This window comes from Camelina sativa, chromosome 13, assembly GCF_030686135.1.
Source record: "Camelina sativa cultivar CO46 ecotype springtype chromosome 13, ASM3068613v1".
In the NCBI taxonomy this organism is placed as follows: Eukaryota; Viridiplantae; Streptophyta; class Magnoliopsida; order Brassicales; family Brassicaceae; genus Camelina; species Camelina sativa.
The window spans coordinates 2,072,126-2,088,521 of record NC_141892.1 but is presented as its reverse complement, the minus strand read 5'-3'; the positions used below and the strand labels follow the sequence as shown (position 1 = coordinate 2,088,521).

Genomic DNA, 16,396 nt, shown 5'->3' with positions numbered 1-16,396 from the left:
ATTTTTGAATGACTACATGGTGGTGTTTGTAGTTTTGATATGCAGGGGGACACTGTCACTTAAAATTCTAGACTAAGAAGATAGAGTTGTCAGGTACAACCACCTAAGCATTTTACAATTTTACTGAATACATCACCTTCTTTGTATGAATTTATCTATGTTTTTGCTTTTCAGTTTTTTTGTAGACCAAAACCATCCTTCACCGGTTTTACATCATCACTTTGTGTATTTTATCTTTGTATGAACTTATCTATGCTTTACTTTGTCTACAAATTGAAACCGGTGGAAATCCCGAAATTCTTTTCAAGACACGTCCCAACATCAACCGAGATATGTTTAATAAGGAGAATATTCTAGGCCTGAAGATTATGAGATTCAGATATGATAGTCTCTTTCTAACCATATGAGAAAACCAAACATCATAGTATTTTTTTTTTCTTTCTCTTTAGCCAACTTGTCAATTACTGATGTATAGTAGGCGATTATGGAACTCGAAATATGATAAGAACAAAAAACAACATCATGATTTTATAACGTACGATTGATACACATACAGTTCTATGATCCATCCCAAGACTTAAAAATATTAAAATTTATTTGAACAAGCTTAAAATTTATTAGACCTATAATCCGGTTAGCCAACCAATGTAATTAAACAGTTTAGTCTAAATTTTTGGTTTGTTTCCTTTTTCAACCTAAATAAATCTAGTTTTTGTTTGTTGTTGTTAAAATTATCAATTTAAACTAGATTTTGGAGAATTGAAATTTTGTTTGGTTGATTTTTAGGTTGTAATTGAAATTTTGTTTGGTTTATTAATTTGTTTTTTTGGTTCGCCCGTCCCAACTCCAAGAACCGAATTGATTAAACCGAGATTTTCGGTTTTCGGCAGCATATGTTTAGAGTTCTTGCTTCTCAAGAACTTTTCGAAAATCTTCCCTTGTTTTTTTGGCTCAACAACAATTCTTCATTAACCAAAAGGTTTTAAACAATTTCTTGATTCACAAAGCTATTAATCCAACTGGCATAACAGAATAGAGCTTCTCACAACTACGGAAATTTGTGGGACTACCTAAAAAAAGGGCTAGTGACGTTTTATCATTCACTTTTAATGCAGACAATGTTGCCACTGTCATATGCGGATCCATCGTTGGTACAGTGATTCTTAAGAAAGGGGTGAATGATAATACTCATTATAACCTATCCATTTTCTTTTTATCTTTAGTGGTTTCATCAAGATCTTAAATATTGTTGTACTAATATGTTGCGTCATTTGGTCAGATTTTGGAAAAAAACACAAATAAATTCTCGCTAAAATTCATATTAAGTCAGATTTGGCAGTTTACCACTTGCACCTAAAAAAAGTAAAACAATTTGAAACAACAAACAAGCAAATGTCAAAAAGAGGGTTTGCAAATTTAGTGGCAATAGAGTTTGATAATTGAGTCAGCCCCTCCAGTGAATACCCATGGTTGTCTCGGATGAAACTTGCAGTCCAAGACTCCTGCAATCAAAATGATATATATATTAATCTCCTGAAGAATCAAAACATAATAGTGTGTGATCAAACCTTAAGGAAAGAAAACACAAAACGCCATATAAAAACTAACCTCCCCCATTTGAAGAAGTAGAATGGCCTCTTAGAATCTCCAACGGCACAATCAGAGGATTCTCGTTCAGATCATTATACACCTTTCCATGGAACACATAAGCTGTTGAGTCCTCCGAGGACGAAGCAAACAACGGATACGAACGGTGAAACGCCACATTAGTGATGTCCTTAGGATGATTCTTGAGAGTCTTGTACGGCTTCGAAGAAAGATCCATGTCAAACCAACACATCTTGCCTTCTTTACTTCCTACTATCAGATTATCACCACCGGGATGAATCGCCATTGATGAGATTTCCCTCATTCCAGTCTCGAGCTTTTTGCCGGGCTCATCTACCTTTAACAGATTGTAAACACGCACGTTCTTTCTTGTCGCGATGAAGAAGTATGAACGGCTTGGATGAAAAAGTGCAGTCACTGGAAGTCCGCGGATCTTGAAGGGCTTTTGTGTAAGCTTTTTCGAGATTTGATGAATTACAACACCTCGTCTTTCGCCGGATGCCATGACTGTCGACAGATAGTCTCCCTTACGATGCCAGTCAATACTCGTTATGTTCTGAAATATATAAACCAAACCAGTTACAGGATTTTGTTTTTTTCTGTTTCCCCAGTGATAGCCGTTACAAAGGATATGGAAGCAAAGTGTACCTTAAAATGTCTAATCATGATCCCTCCATATCTCTCATCTGGAAGCCACCTTGCAATTGCTGCAACTATGGTGCAAAAAGACTATAAATCATTCGGACAGCCATCTCAAATTTCTGACAAACTGTTGGTGGCGGCTACTTACCAGATGGTTTTGGTACTAAAACGTTTCCTAAGTGTAGCAACTCTTTAATATTTTTCTGTTCCTCATCAGCGTCAAGTTCAGTGTTCAGGATAACCAAATCTCGTCCCCTGCAGAATTGAGATGTGATGGTATCAGAACAGGAAGTTATAATAATAAATCAGAAAACAAACTCCCAAGATAGACACACTCACATGGCAACGGCTAAAATTGATAAGCGGGAAAGAGGATTCCAAGCAACACACTTAATAGCTTCATCAAACTGCCAGATCTTAAGACATCTACCGGTTTCCACTTCCCATATACGGACAGATCCATCAGATGAACCTTGGAAGAGGAATAAAAGAAAAGAAAGAATAAAAACGAGAATACATACAAGGTTGAAATCTTGGAAAGACAAGAGAGAGCTCAACAAAATTGAACAATGAAATACCAGAGGAGATCCATTGGCCAGAAGATTCAGCGGATATGGTAGTGACTTTTCCTGTATGGCCTTTATACTCAAGAAAGCAGGAGTGTGGATAAGGTCTAAGATCTTTCCTACAAGGTAGTTTAGGCTTCAAAGATTCAGGATCGACGATGTTAATCTGGAGAAAGGAAACACACTGAGGTTATGATAGAGAGAATGAGATAAACCAGAAAATGAGATGATGAAATTAGTCCTCACTATCTTCTTTAGAGCTCTGGGACATAGGTATATATCCAAACAACGGTGAAAAGGATCTTTTAGTGCATTCTCATATGCTGGAATGCTTCTCAGAGATGTGAACCTGCGCACACATTAAATTTACCATAAGGCTTTAAGCTAACAGATTCAAAAGAAAAGAACAACAGAGTACATAAAAAGAGGTACTTTTAAATAATACCTTCTAGGGATGAATTTTGGACGATCTTCCGGATACATCAGTTCATATGAGGCTTTCTCTTCCTCCGTTGGAATGTATTACAAAGGAGGATTGTATGATTCCTCGTGTCCTGGAAAGCCAAATTGCAGAAGAGATTAAAGACCTTTCAAAAAATACAATTCCCAGACAGAAGCAGACAAAAAAAAAAAAAAAAAAGTACCTGGCAATTTTAGTTTCGGTGGAGGAAAATAAGTTAATTGCTTGCTCTTTTGGTGTGAAGTTGAATCAGCAGGCCATAAGGAGTAGACACTGGGCTCTTGTGCAGGCTTATCAAACTTGATCAACCCCTCCCGGATTTCTCTGACATACTTAACAACCATTTGAGCCTCCGACTTTGAAAGGATGAACCTTCGCTTGGGCTCTGGTGCACTTGAGATTGGATGTCTTGCATCATCCCATTTGAACCAATCAACAGAAGGCTGGCACCAAGGGAAGCAATCAATCAGATGGGTCACAATTTTCGAGTGATTTGCGTAATATATTAGTAGAAAACGGCTACACATTACGTACCGGATATGGATCAAAGTCAGCATGTGGCGCTTGCCCTTTGAGCAGGCTACGAATAGACCCTCTCTCCTTTTTAGTCAGCTCCACTTCCTCGTCATTATATTCATCAAAAATCTTCCAGCTAAAGCCCCAACAAATTGCATCAGCACAATGCTACAAAAATAACAAACTATATATGTATACAAATAATAAAAAGATAATTAAGTCTTAAAACTGACCGATTCTTGGAGTGATCAATTTTTTCAAGCAAAGAGTCAAGCATGTCTCGCTTTTCTGCCTTGGTGAGCTTCTTCCCAGTGATGTCATAACCAATATGTTTCTCATCCTTATACCACTTCAAGGAAACATCTCCAACTGTATTTCTTGGAGCAACCTACACATCAAAGATAGATAAATATATATGTAGTTTCGTTCGGAAATGGAGAAGTATATATAGTTTCAAATCCTATAACGAATAGATTAAAAAAAAAAAAAAAGCATCAACCTCATCTTCGGAAGAATCGCTCTCTTGGGCGACTTCATCTTGCTCAGAACCTTGGTCACTCCCATCTTCCTCACCATCTACTTGTTCACTTTCATCACCATCTTCATCATTATGATCATCTGATCCCTCAAGACCTATAATACATGCACAGTTACTCGATGAGCTGAACCAGAGAGGAAAGGCACAAGCAAACAATTGCCATCGACTTCGTAATAGTATTCATTAATTCCATCAATTAAAAAAATAACTAATAGTATTCATTAATTCCATCAATTAAAAAAATAAGTCTAAAAGATGTACAATCGATGTTTAAGAAATTTTTAAGGTTTTTTACATACGAAAATGTTTAATTTGTGAGTTTTATCCCTAGTTAATGTATTGTTTTATTTGACATCATAAAATTAATAAGCTAAAAAAAAAAGATTGAATAACTTGTGAGAAAAGTCAAAAACTGTGTTGGAAACAAAAACAAAAAACAAGCAAGAAAAGTCAATAATTCGGTTTGTTTCGGTTCAATTACACCTAAGAAAAAAAGGAAGTTGATAGCCAGGTTGAGGTGCATCCTCTGAGATTTCTCGGCTGTATACAACCGCTGTATCCGCTGACCCTCATCTTCTCTCTATTTCTCGAAGGGAGAAAATCCGATATCATTTGAGAGATTTTCGAAAGTGGAATCAAGATGTACAAAAGACAAAATCAAAATCAAAAACTTGTTACGGTTATGGCACCCTTTGGGAATCTTTCCATCAAAAGTTTTGAAAGTTGATCAAGTCCGGAACTTGTAGTCATATCCTTTCAAATAGATTTGAGTATCTTTGTATACGCAAAATCATTTTTCACCATTTTCTTTCCATCTTAGACTATAATCCTCTCTTATTCATCTTCAAGTGTATTTTGCAGCTTGGCCAGCTTCTTCTGTGACAAGAGGTGTTGGAAGAAAAATTATATAGTAAATTTATAAATGAAATTTTTTAAAAAAATATATAAAATTTGATATTTTGAAAATCCTTAAATATGTTTGAAATCCTTAAATGAGATTTCTCAAGCCATTACGAGTGCAATGAATGGTGCAAATGACAGAACTTGATAGAGTGAAACTTTGAGAGATTTACCACAAAACTTAATTGTTGATATTGAAAACTTAATTCGTGCTATTGTTAATTGTTGGTACCTTTATAATTTCCAATTGATGATTAATTGTTAACAGTAATAGAGTCCCTTAAAGCAGAAGGTGAAGACATCACTGAAGATGTTAAGCCTAGTGGCCACTCCAGAGCAGCTACACCACCTCCAACGTAACTGATCCTTTCACACTAACTGTCGAAGAGAAGCTCAATGTTGCATTGAGACGAGATGGTGGGCTCAGTAGCTTTGATATGTAGGAACCGTGTCACTTCAAATTCTTAACCAAGAATATGGATTTGTCCAAGTCCAGGTACTCCAACGTTGTTTCTTAACTATTATATGTCCAAGGATTTGGAGATTATCCTGTCTGTTTTTAGACAGGTTTACATGTATATGTTTTTCCCATTCATGCAAATCTTTGATGCGGAACGGTTAGAGGAGGAAGAAAGGGACAATGATTGCTCACTCTCTGAATCAAAGAGAGACTTAGCCATGAAGGAGGACCTTGAGGCAACATATGACTGGAAACGATTGTCCTGTGGGTAATAAGATGTGCACCTCTGTTTGAGCAAAAACATTCAACCTGAATTCTTTCCAAATAGCAACATACGAAAAAGAGTCACAAATTTTCTTCTAAACATGTTGCATTTTCATGGTACAAGAGAAAACCCAAACATGAATCTTACCTTGTATATGCAAATGTATAGTCTAATATGATGCCTTTTGCTGATCACCATTTGCAGATGTTAGGTCTTTGATTGGTCTTCTTCTGGTATGGCGTGTGGGACGTCTGAAATGTGTTGGCGTGCTGAACTGACCCTTAGCAGGGGTCTCAAGAACAAGATCCTTTTATGAAATATATCCATCTGATTATATATTATTCATTCGATCGAAAGAGTTTTACCACAAAGTTTCTACAAATAATGCTTTTTAGTTTTTAATCTCGACCAAAAGAAAAGGAACATAAAGAATGTGCCAAGATGAATTTTTAACTCGTCTGCCTGGTTCATTGCAGCCTGTTGTCAAGTTCTTTGTCAGTTGAGTTTTGGATCTGTCTCATAGTACACGACGTCTCCTGTATCGCTTACGAAATGGTCTTGTTTCATACTTTTTATGAGGCTTCCCAGTAAGTGAAGTGGGAGCGGTCCAGAGTTTTTCGGTTCTCTGTAGTACTTTCCTAGTACTGGTTTAGCTGCTTCAGTCTAGAAAAAGAGAAATGAAAAAGTTAAGCACTTAAACACCATATCGAAGCAAGTCCACACCAGAATAGTCTTTACTTAAAATCATCAAGAAAACTCTTACAGCTTCTACTAGATGATAATGTGGGATCTGCGGGAAAAGATGATGTATCACATGAGTTCCAATGTCATGGTGGATGTTATTAATCCATCCGTAGTCACGATCCAATGTTGTGAGCCCTCCTCTCAGGTAACTCCATTCCTGTGTTTGGGTAAAGTACATGAAGCGTTTGAGGTTCTCACAACAGCAGCTCTCAGGTAACTCGAATACAAATGGTGAAGTAGATTTTGCATACCTTTCCACGGTACCAAGGGAGCTTGTCTTCATGTCCATGGTGGTGCAAGTAAGTGACGAAGTCCAACCACATTACAAATATCTGCATTAATAAACAAAAATCTGAGGTAACAAAGGAATCCAAAAACCGGTTTGTCTGAATTGGAGAGGTACAGAAGTAGAAGGATACCCAATAAGGGATGCCATATAGTTTGAGCATTTGGATTGGACCCATGACAAAGTTGAGACAAACAAGCAAAGCAGCCATTGCAGTCCAACAGGCAGTTGATGTCAGAACATCTTTCTTCTCTTTTGGAAGAAACAAGTCACTGTCCGGATGATAATGAGAACCATTTTTCCCTGGACTTCTGTTCCACTGCATCACGAACACAGTGAGTCAGATGTTAAACAAGAGCGTCTTCCACTTGATATAACCAAGTGGAGTGATTATATAGTAAGATGCAGAAGCATTACCAAGTAGAAAGGGTATGCAAGCATTGGAAACGGCAGTGTAAACCTAAAAATTTGAGTCGCTTTTTCCAATTTCTTGTACATGCTTTCAGGCAACTGCATTTACAAAAACACAAGCTCTATCTTTAAGTAAACGGCAAAAAATAAAAACTGGAACCAGGTCTCAACAACATGTGCGTTTGGTTATGGAGTTCACTACTTACAGGGTGCCAAGATTCGTCATTCTCAACATGCCCATGGTTTTGGTGGTGAGTTCTGTGGCTAATTCTCCTACAAAAAGAAGTCAAATGTGAACATGAAGAAGGTGAGATTCTGCAAGTGATTCTGTTTGAGAGAGAGAAAAGGATTGGAAGCTAAACTCACCAGCCATGGTAAGGGACCAGAATTGAGGAATGAAGAAGATGACCTGCTACACTGTTCAGCCTCCGATCATTGGAGAAGCTACCGTGTCCGCTGCAAGGTAATCAAAATGAATACTTGGTTAGCAATATAGAAGGACACCAAAACAGAACACAAGCAAGTTTGTCAGTATCAGAAACCAATTTATTCCCCACAGAGCAGAGGAAGCATGAGGATTAGTTTGGTTACCAGTCATGGCCAAGTACAAAGAGAGCCCAGAACATGGTTCCTTGAGCAAACCAGTAGAGAGGCCAGAGAAGCCAATTGTTGAAGTAAGAAGCTAAAGCAGCCAATCCAAAGACGATAGCGACATCTCTGACAACATAACTCATTGACATCCATGGATTCTTGACCCAACAGTGCTTTGGTATGGCTTCTCTTATGTCCGCCAAATTGAACGGAGGAGGCGCACCTGGGTCGAATCTCTCTGTGTCTTCCTCCGATGGAGACTGAACAGTTGTTAGAGGCGTGGCCACATTCAATGTCCAGTTCCTGGTTTTAGAGAAGAACCCTTCTCTGGAATCGAGAGTAGAAGAAATAGGTTTAATTGTTGGATTGAATTTGAATTTGAATGTGGGTGTTGGATTAGAGACGAAAGAGTTTGTGGGTTTAGGATAGAATCTGGGGAGAGGTCTAATACCACATTCTGATAATACCCAGCTCGCCATTGGAGCTCTTCCCCACAAGAATAGAGGATAAAAAGTCTCTCTCTTTATTTGCACTCTCTCTCCGAGTGAAGGAAGAGATAACGTAGACAGAGAGATAGAGATGAACTTGTGTTGGTTAATCCTTGTCGTCGTGTATCTCTCCGTACCAGTTCTCTGTGCTTTTCTAGCTCACACACACGAAGGAAGGATATTTCTTTATTATGAGGTCATCTTTCAATTATCACTAGTAGAGATATATGTTGTGTAACCAGAAAGCAAGGAGACGAAAAAAAGCGGGATCTAGGGTTTAGGACATTAGTCAAATGTGTCATATAACTCATTACTGGTCAAGTAAGGCTGTGGGGACTAAGTAAAAGGGCGTGGTCCCATTCTGAGCATATATACATCTTAGATTAACCAAATAAAAGTAGAGAAAACAACACCAATTTATAACCATAAATTTAACTTTTAAAATTTTGAAAGACAGTCACAGCATCCTCCTCATAAATAAGGGAACGAAAGCTCAAATCAGCTCACAAGCAACTTCCCAAGTTAGAAGGGTTGTTTATTCCCTTTGGTCAATCTATTTTACAGAGTTGATTGATAAAAAAATTGTGAAACGAGAGTTTTTTCACCTGTGGGAAACAAAAGATAATTAATTTATTATATACGAAAGAACCCACAATGACTACAATTTTCTCATATGTTCCACCATTTTCGCTTCTCCATTTGTTTAGCAAGTTCATGTGCCATAGATGCAAAGTTCTCAGCCCCGTCTTGAAGCTCAGCTGTGCGTTGGCTTATTCTCTGGCAGACGAAACAAGGAAAAGAGTTGTTTTGTAGTTAGAATCAGTGTGTTACGTAAACTTGGAAACATGTCAGTTTAATTGAAGATGAAATCTCTGCTGCGTAAAATATGACCTCGAGCTTTTCTCCACGCTCAAGAAGTTTGTCCTTTGCTTGTGACGCTATTGCCGAGGTTTCCTGGAAAAGTTACCCATATGTTAGAGATAGAAGCAAAAAGCGCTTTTGGATATCAAATTGGTCTTGACTCACCCCTGCTTTTCTGTATTTGGACTTAATTTCATCCACAGTTCTCGTTTTGGGTTGTGCATCGCTGGATGCACCGTCGAACAGTTTCTCCTTATCCGTTCTCTTATCTGCAAAGAAACCTTATGATTCGTCTGATGCATTCACAATGATACTAGAAGTCTAGAACTTGGGGCTAACGGATCACCTTTCTTTTCTTTTTTGTCTTTCTCTGTCAAAGGCAAGATGATCACAGGTTCGTCGATCTCGATGTCATCTACAGAAAACAATTTTTAGTCAAGAGGAAGTAAACCGGGGAAGAGTTAACTTAGTATAGATATTACAAACCAATGTTAAGCTCGACAATCTTTTCGTCGTCACCACCGGTATCAGAAGGCTTCAAGTATGGTGGATTAGAAAAGATGTTCCCCAGGTGGGAGAAATCTTGTACTTGGTCCACCTTCTGTTCACTGCTTGATCTGAAGCCTTTGATAATGTTACTTAGGAATTTGGGAGCGCCATCCTGTGGCCACAGACACTTTTATAGCAAAACCATGGAGCTTAAGAAAAAAGGGTTCACATGTGAAAACAGAACATACATGATTTTTTTTATGAGCAGAGATATGGCTAAAGGTAGCGTCAGCAGCTGCTGCAAGGACTTTGTCATGAAGCAAAGGTAAAGACTCTGGGAGCCTGAGATGAATGCAGAGTTATGTATTAGTAAATTAACTTCTACTTTGCTAAGTTCAGCATGCAAAATTTCCAGTTGTAGTCACTAAGAAACCAAGTATGGAGCATCAAACGATAGGCTAGTACCTGAAGCCGACGTTGGCCAAAAACGAAAGGATGGCGACTTCACAACCATTTACCTGTAGATTTAGTTTTTATTAGTCCTTAACATCGAAGTAACAAAAAATATCCTCTCTGGTGTTACACATGCCAACTCATATCAAGATCTAACTTGGCATAATTAGTACATCACATGTTGAAAGCTCTCTTCTAAGAAGTCTCACCAGGACGACATGGCCGAAATCATCCGAACATACTGTCTTCTCCATGTTAGGCTTGAAGTTCCACCTAAGAAGTGAGAGCAAAGAGCTCTCTCCCACAACTTCAAGCTTCGGGAAAGATCTGTTCAATTAAGAAACTGAGCAATCAATGGTCCATTTATAGAGGCCTTCAGACTAAATAGTTACACGATTGGATTTGGTAACTAATTATTTTTTGGCATATATATGATACTTGTGGTATCCAATTAGAAAGTCACCTTATTTCAATATGCCCTGTTCTGTAAAGCAGGAGTACTGCACATTCCCTTCCATCTTTTTTTAGGATTCCCATCCAGCAACACGGCCTTGGAAGATTTACCTCCATATTGCTCTCAAGACTTCCCTAGGTATTGAAAGCAAGTCTTTGTTATCAGAAAAAGCCAGCAAGATACTTGAGGTATCATAAGTAAAAGTCGATTCTGTAATATACCTGAGATGACGACTTTAAAGAATACAAGCGGAGAGCGTCCTCATAACATATGAGAAATAACGAGTTCGCAAATCTCTGATCAACAAGTTTTGTTTCTGTGACAGCATTCTGTTCACCATCTGGTGAATGACTCTCACTAGCATTGATTATATGAGATTTGTTTCCATTTTTCTCCTTCCCAGAGAATTTTCCAGCTGGTTTTGGACTGGGCGTTTCAGAGTTCTCATAGCAATCCTCTGCAAAATAGAATTATTTTTACTGGATGCATAAGAAAACACACTTTTAAGTTAGTATCAGAAAGCTACCTATAATATGCATACAAATCGCAGTTGGGTTCTTCTGAGGTCTCAAGCATGAGGCGACTATTTTCCCAGTATTGCCATCCAAAAGAACGGTCTGTCCATCCTTGGTCATTGCGCACAAGATTAAATCTTCTTCAGACTTTATGGAATTCTGATTAGTTGGATCAATTTTTGAGTCAGTTGGAGCTGAAGAGGATTTCACATAGAGTGACTTGATCGGGGAACCTGACTCAGATAAGCTATTTGTAACGAACATTACTGTCAGCACACCAATATCGAGCATTGCAACCTGAAATATGAAACGCAAATTAAAACTGGTTTGAAAGTCATTGTTGAAAGTTTTAACTTGTTTACTTTTAATTAGAGATAGCAGCTGTGTGCCAACACTTCAACATAGGTAAAATCCCTACCTTGCCACATTTAAATCCCACGGCAAGCCTTGTTGTAGACTGTAGAAATTCCAGGGAGCACACTGGGGAATTCAGGAAGGAAAATGCAGCCAACCATTGAGGACCATCTTCTTGGTGCAAATGGTGAGCTACAAGTCACGAACCTACAACATGAGATAGAGAAGAAAAAATCCATAGTATCAACGTTGTAAAGATGAATTGTAACAATAGGCAAACCTTTCTTGTCAGTGTTGGAAACAACTTCCAAAGTTCCTCCACTTTTATGGCCGACCAGCTTGAAAAGGCGAACCTACAGAGACGGAATGCGAGGGAGAATTAGATGCACATTAAAATCTAAGCTGGAATCAAGAAGGTCTCAACAGAAACAGGTCTTCTTACCATACCACATTCGTTACCAACAGCCAAACAAGAAGTCTTAGAGCAGAAGCAAAAAGCCGTTACGGATGCATTTACTCCAGTTATGTCAATAACATTTGCCTGATCATTGGTGAATGATAAAAATAATAATTACAGGTAGAACTTCTCATCAAAATATCAACCAGCTGACATTAATACGAGTTTTCAAGATGAAGCTCAAAAGAAGAAAAGTTATAACATTAATACCTTTGGCTCCAGTACATACATAAGAGACAGGCATGGGTAGGTTGCATCCCATATTCGCACAGACCCATCTTGATAACCTGCCATGTACAGTCTTTCAAGCTTGTAATCATCAAGGTGGCTTGGAACACCACCTGTCAGAGGCCATTGTGCATTTTCTCCGGATGGAGTACGTGGTGTTCGAGCTTTTTCAGCTAAGACTATCTATCAGGAATAAGATATCAATTAATAGCCATACAATGGGAAGCACAACTACAGAAATTTGTGGGACTACCTCAGAAAGGGCTAGTGACGTTTTATCATTCACATTTAATGCAGAAAATGTTGCCACTGTCATATGTGGATCCATCGTTGGTACAGTCATAGGATATGGCAGCGGAGGAACGGAAATCTTCATCTCTTGCTGAGACATCAGATAAGCCAGAGAGGTATCATCATATGCTTGCAGTTGTCCTGGATTTGTCAATAGAAATAAAAACATCCCACTTTGCCTTGAACAGGCAATTGGAGATAAGACCATATCAGCAAATGAACCGCTTAGGGTCAGGTCAGCACGGCCAACACATTTCAGACCTCCCATACCAGAAGACCAGTCAAGACCTAACATCTGCACATGGTGATTAGGAAAAGGACATCATATTAGGCTATACATTTGCAAATACAAGGTACGATTCATGTTTGGGATTCTCTTGTACCGTGAAAATGCAACATGTTCAGAAGAAAAATTGTGACTCTTTTCGTATGTTTCTCTTTGGAAAGAAACTCGGTTTATAATTGACCCAAGATCACCAATCTGTGCTATGAACGTTTTGATTTAAGCTGAGTTCTTACCGTAAGTACTTCGTCAGATCCAATGATATCACCACCATAGATGAAGAGTTTTCCACCACTACTCTTGCGAGATACATCCAAACACCAATGCATAACAATGACAGGAAGTCTTTTCTCAGCCGAAGACAACTGTAACTTAACAACGTGATTAGATGGGTTCCCCTTTTGCCCATCAGAAAAGTCCCAAAATAATATATCCCCATCCACATAGCCAACAGCGAGAACTGAACCATCAGTTGATGCCCAACAAATAGAACTTATCTCTTTTCCATCAATTTCAAGATCAGAAAACTCATCATGTGAGGCTTCAAGAGAATCACCGACTGTTTTACCCTCCACAGGTAGATCTTTGTTTCCTCGTACTAACACAACACGATCTTCTGATGCATCCCAAAGAAAAAGCAATCCATTTGAAAATGCGATCAACAATCTGCAGGGTAATTAATGAAAACTAACTATAAGAAAGATCGCATTATTTCTTATAATACACTTTCATAGCATAGCAAAATGAAGATTTATAAAAAGAGGCACTTGAGTTCAATGATTAAATTTGAATTAATGAACTTATCTAGCAATGCTTTCCATTCATAGATAAAAGAACAAGCATGATATGAGAGCAAATCTTATCTCACCTAGTTCCCCTTGAACAAGGCTGAGAAAGAATTCCAACAACCGGATAATCAATAGGAGATGACAGCCCCGCTGCTTCTGCACAAAGAGGGGAAATGGGAAAAAATAAGTTTGAAAGAATAACTTAAATGCAACTTTGGAGGTCTTTATGTTTGCATTAAATCTGAACTACCAAGTGGTTAAGGCTCCCTGCTAAGGATTTACTCTGCGAAATTTTTGGTGAAGGGAGATAGACCACTAATAAAACAAAGTCATGACTAAGAGCTGAAAACCAAAAATTTCTAGACTCAGTAGTGCTTCTAAACACATTTGATCATCACATTAGAAGAGGAACCCCATACCAGCTAAAGCATCAGTTGGAACATAATAAGGAAGCTGCAGTAATTTCCCTTCGTCAGCATTGTAGTTTAGAACAGACACCATACCGTACTCATCACCAACATACCTGTGAACGAGATAAGAAACACAGTTTATTACACTACAGTATCAATCAATGTAATAAAATTGCTCCAAATTGTAATCCTAAAATCAGCTCAATACATGTAGCCAGTGCCATGAAGGATTGCAAACGCAGTAATGTTTGACTCCCACTGTAAGCTTGATGCTGGTTGCCTAAGATCCAAGTCCCACACCTAACAAATAGGAAAACTTTGTTGATGAAACCAATCATACAGGTTGTTGGAAAAAATAAGGAGTAGATGACTCTAAGGCGAGAGTCAAGAAAGCCATACAGAAGTGACGACATCAGCTTATAATAAAGAAATTTCGAACATCCCACTGAACTATTACCTGAATCTCGTTTTCGTTTGAGATGCTGACAAGAAAGCCTTGGTTCTGCATGAACTGTAAACAATACAGATAAAATGTCAAGTGGATTACAAATAATTGGGATCACAAAGCGGTTGGACTGTCCAAGTTCACAACCTAAGTTGATCTATCCAGAAGACTAAAGAGAAACCATTTCAGCCCACTACAACACTCAAATAACATTGACTCAAAGGATATTTGAATATGAAAGTTAGTTTATTATGTGATTGAAATTCTTGTAAATCATTATTAAGAAGAAAGAGATTTAAGCTAGCAAAGCACGTCAGGAAATAGAAAAGGAACTACAGAAGCTATAATCAGACACCAATATTTCGAAACTGAACGTGATCATCATAGGCTCTCAAAATATCAAGAGATGAACAGAATACCACAAACCTCTAAGTTTTTGAAAGGTAACTGCTTATGAGATGCAAGAATCGCCTCGATGTTGTCGCCACCAATCACTTTTATCCTTCCATCTCTGCAAAGGGTTAACAAAAAAGAACACTTTTTTTTTTTTCAAAGTCCAAATAAAACAGAAACATGGGAGATAGTTGTTTCTCTCATCATAGAAATTATGGTAGCTACAAAGACTCAAGAATGATTCAATTAGCCAAACTTCTAGTACAACTCCTCCCCTTCATCTCAACCATAATCTCCTTGGCATACACTGGTGGTTATTTAAGTAAGAGTGTTGAAGAAAATACACAGTCCTAGACAAGAACTTACAGTGTTCCCACAGCCAAGAGGCATTGAATAGGGTCAAAGGCAAGAAGAGATGCCGTCGAAGGTATCCCACAGTGGGTGACAATATGGGGATCCAGGTCTTCTGCTATCAAACATCCCTGCAAAGATTCATACTACATGTGAACGTCTAAAGCAAAGAACAAAAAAAAGCATTCCTGGAATAGAGGAGGGTTTGGAGCGGTCTAAGGTGAATCATGGAATTTAAAGACAACCAATGTATTTGTTGTGATGCATAATAAGGTAAGTAGCATCTGCTCAATCCTAAAGGAGACATCTATTTCTCTCTCGGAAACCATATCAATGATCGAATATATATAAGTTATCGTCTCCAACACATATTCTCAATCCTATATTCGTGGCCATATATGGGTGACATCGACTACATAAGAGCAAACTATTCATTGGAAAGAAAATTTATGCAAATTTAATAACTTTTAGACCTAAAGGCATCAAATTTCACAAAACCAAGAAAAAAAAGTACAGCTGAGCCCAGAACGCAAAAAAAGCCTAAGCTAGTAGTATACCGAGTGTGAAACTCCAAGCATCACAATTGGAATATTATAATTATTGTCAAGGATAGTAGAATTAAAAGAAAAAAGAGCTGAGGATGGGATACCCGAGGAGGAGGATTCTGACCGCCGGAGGATTTCTGCAGAAATTTTCTGACGAACATCGTCGAGCCAAATCAAGAAGAAGAGATGAGAGCCGATTGCTTAAGTTCTCCGCTGATCAAATCGTCGCTTATGAACGAGGATAATAATTTTCAATCGAGACCGGAGAAAACGGCGGAGGCAAGAGAGTTTTGTTCGTCGGAATTTGATCGCAGAATTTAAAAAAAAAAAAACAAAAAACAAACTTCAGATTCAATTTGAGAGAGTCAAGTCAGAGACCGATTTGATTTGAATTTCACTCAAGTCGTCCCCTACAGTTTTGTGTGTGTTTCTTAAACCACCGGTTCCGGGATTGACCATGAATTTTGGTTCGGTTCGTGTCCCACTAATGGCTCGGTCCATTTTTGGCTAAATTGGAACCGGTTCGCTTGTTAATGAAGAATGTCTTTCTCTACTACATGTTGAGCACTTGGATTTGTTGATGCAACGGCTCTATCGGCCTAGC

The 16,396-nt window shown here is 38.2% G+C and overlaps 4 protein-coding genes and 1 long non-coding RNA gene across 7 annotated transcripts; 1 reads left to right on the top strand and 4 right to left on the bottom strand.

Moving 5' to 3' along the window:
- Window positions 1-1,280: 1,280 nt before the first annotated feature.
- LOC104737851 (ribosome biogenesis protein BOP1 homolog) lies at window positions 1,281-3,951 on the bottom strand. The gene is made up of 10 exons (XM_087481597.1): window positions 3,811-3,951; window positions 3,461-3,719; window positions 3,262-3,370; window positions 3,063-3,165; window positions 2,829-2,982; window positions 2,590-2,722; window positions 2,399-2,505; window positions 2,257-2,321; window positions 1,609-2,164; window positions 1,281-1,502 (listed from the first exon to the last, which is right to left on the bottom strand). The coding sequence occupies exons 3-10, from the start codon at window positions 3,297-3,299 to the stop codon at window positions 1,417-1,419; spliced, it is 1,242 nt and encodes a 413-aa protein (XP_087337723.1). The 5' UTR covers window positions 3,300-3,370; window positions 3,461-3,719; window positions 3,811-3,951; the 3' UTR covers window positions 1,281-1,416.
- LOC147929126 (ribosome biogenesis protein BOP1 homolog) lies at window positions 3,339-4,552 on the bottom strand. Its single transcript, XM_087482359.1, has 6 exons — window positions 4,540-4,552; window positions 4,292-4,425; window positions 4,026-4,180; window positions 3,811-3,928; window positions 3,461-3,719; window positions 3,339-3,370 (listed from the first exon to the last, which is right to left on the bottom strand). Exons 1-6 carry the CDS (start codon window positions 4,550-4,552, stop codon window positions 3,339-3,341), a joined length of 711 nt encoding a protein of 236 aa, XP_087338485.1.
- A 299-nt stretch (window positions 4,553-4,851) lies between these two features.
- LOC147929125 (uncharacterized) lies at window positions 4,852-6,354 on the top strand. The gene is made up of 2 exons (XR_015578153.1): window positions 4,852-6,071; window positions 6,160-6,354. It is a non-coding gene; the product is annotated as an uncharacterized LOC147929125 (long non-coding RNA).
- LOC109128440 (temperature-sensitive sn-2 acyl-lipid omega-3 desaturase (ferredoxin), chloroplastic-like) lies at window positions 6,264-8,766 on the bottom strand. The gene is made up of 8 exons (XM_087481596.1): window positions 7,988-8,766; window positions 7,763-7,852; window positions 7,603-7,669; window positions 7,403-7,495; window positions 7,119-7,304; window positions 6,951-7,031; window positions 6,719-6,856; window positions 6,264-6,618 (listed from the first exon to the last, which is right to left on the bottom strand). Exons 1-8 carry the CDS (start codon window positions 8,464-8,466, stop codon window positions 6,451-6,453), a joined length of 1,302 nt encoding a protein of 433 aa, XP_087337722.1. The 5' UTR covers window positions 8,467-8,766; the 3' UTR covers window positions 6,264-6,450.
- A 125-nt stretch (window positions 8,767-8,891) lies between these two features.
- Window positions 8,892-16,268, bottom strand: LOC104734561 (exocytosis protein SRO77). 3 transcript variants are annotated; one of them, XR_015577626.1, is made up of 24 exons: window positions 15,897-16,197; window positions 15,263-15,378; window positions 14,930-15,014; window positions 14,516-14,569; window positions 14,267-14,358; window positions 14,068-14,171; window positions 13,729-13,804; window positions 13,097-13,526; window positions 12,540-12,872; window positions 12,269-12,469; window positions 12,044-12,142; window positions 11,882-11,954; window positions 11,666-11,793; window positions 11,259-11,544; window positions 10,954-11,189; window positions 10,742-10,861; window positions 10,488-10,605; window positions 10,291-10,343; window positions 10,074-10,167; window positions 9,823-9,997; window positions 9,683-9,751; window positions 9,502-9,605; window positions 9,367-9,429; window positions 8,892-9,252 (listed from the first exon to the last, which is right to left on the bottom strand). XR_015577626.1 is itself a non-coding variant. In XM_019235153.2 (24 exons), the coding sequence occupies exons 1-24, from the start codon at window positions 15,951-15,953 to the stop codon at window positions 9,145-9,147; spliced, it is 3,279 nt and encodes a 1,092-aa protein (XP_019090698.2). In that variant the 5' UTR covers window positions 15,954-16,268; the 3' UTR covers window positions 8,892-9,144. The 3 variants fall into 3 exon arrangements, 2 of the variants coding, with proteins under 2 accessions (XP_019090698.2, XP_087336597.1); XM_019235153.2 differs by having other exon boundaries at window positions 10,742-10,866; window positions 15,897-16,268; XM_087480471.1 differs by lacking the exons at window positions 13,097-13,526; window positions 13,729-13,804; window positions 14,068-14,171; ... (3 more) ...; window positions 15,263-15,378; window positions 15,897-16,197 and having other exon boundaries at window positions 10,742-10,866; window positions 12,269-12,465; window positions 12,540-12,680.
- Window positions 16,269-16,396: the final 128 nt, after the last annotated feature.

Bases quoted from the DNA above. Each gene is read 5' to 3' on its own strand.
- LOC109128440 (XM_087481596.1), bottom strand. From the start codon at position 8,466: ATGGCGAGCTGGGTATTATCAGAATGTGGTATTAGACCTCTCCCCAGA. The intron at 7,496-7,602 runs GTAAGTAGTGAA...TTGTAAATGCAG, and splicing joins ATGACGAATCTTGGCACCCT to TTGCCTGAAAGCATGTACAA. The intron at 7,032-7,118 runs GTATCCTTCTAC...TTATTAATGCAG, and splicing joins TATATGGCATCCCTTATTGG to ATATTTGTAATGTGGTTGGA.
- LOC104734561 (XM_019235153.2), bottom strand. From the start codon at position 15,953: ATGTTCGTCAGAAAATTTCTGCAGAAATCCTCCGGCGGTCAGAATCCT. The intron at 13,805-14,067 runs GTATGGGGTTCC...CTCTTTGTGCAG, and splicing joins TCCAACTGATGCTTTAGCTG to AAGCAGCGGGGCTGTCATCT. The intron at 11,794-11,881 runs GTTTGCCTATTG...CGTGACTTGTAG, and splicing joins TTCCAACACTGACAAGAAAG to CTCACCATTTGCACCAAGAA.
- LOC104737851 (XM_087481597.1), bottom strand. From the start codon at position 3,299: ATGTATCCGGAAGATCGTCCAAAATTCATCCCTAGAAG. The intron at 2,506-2,589 runs GTGAGTGTGTCT...TCAATTCTGCAG, and splicing joins TCAATTTTAGCCGTTGCCAT to GGGACGAGATTTGGTTATCC. The intron at 1,503-1,608 runs GTTAGTTTTTAT...TTTTGATTGCAG, and splicing joins TACTTCTTCAAATGGGGGAG to GAGTCTTGGACTGCAAGTTT.
- LOC147929126 (XM_087482359.1), bottom strand. The intron at 3,929-4,025 runs GTCAGTTTTAAG...TTGGGGCTTTAG, and splicing joins ATTGATCACTCCAAGAATCG to CTGGAAGATTTTTGATGAAT. The intron at 3,371-3,460 runs GTACTTTTTTTT...TTGGCTTTCCAG, and splicing joins ACCGAAACTAAAATTGCCAG to GACACGAGGAATCATACAAT.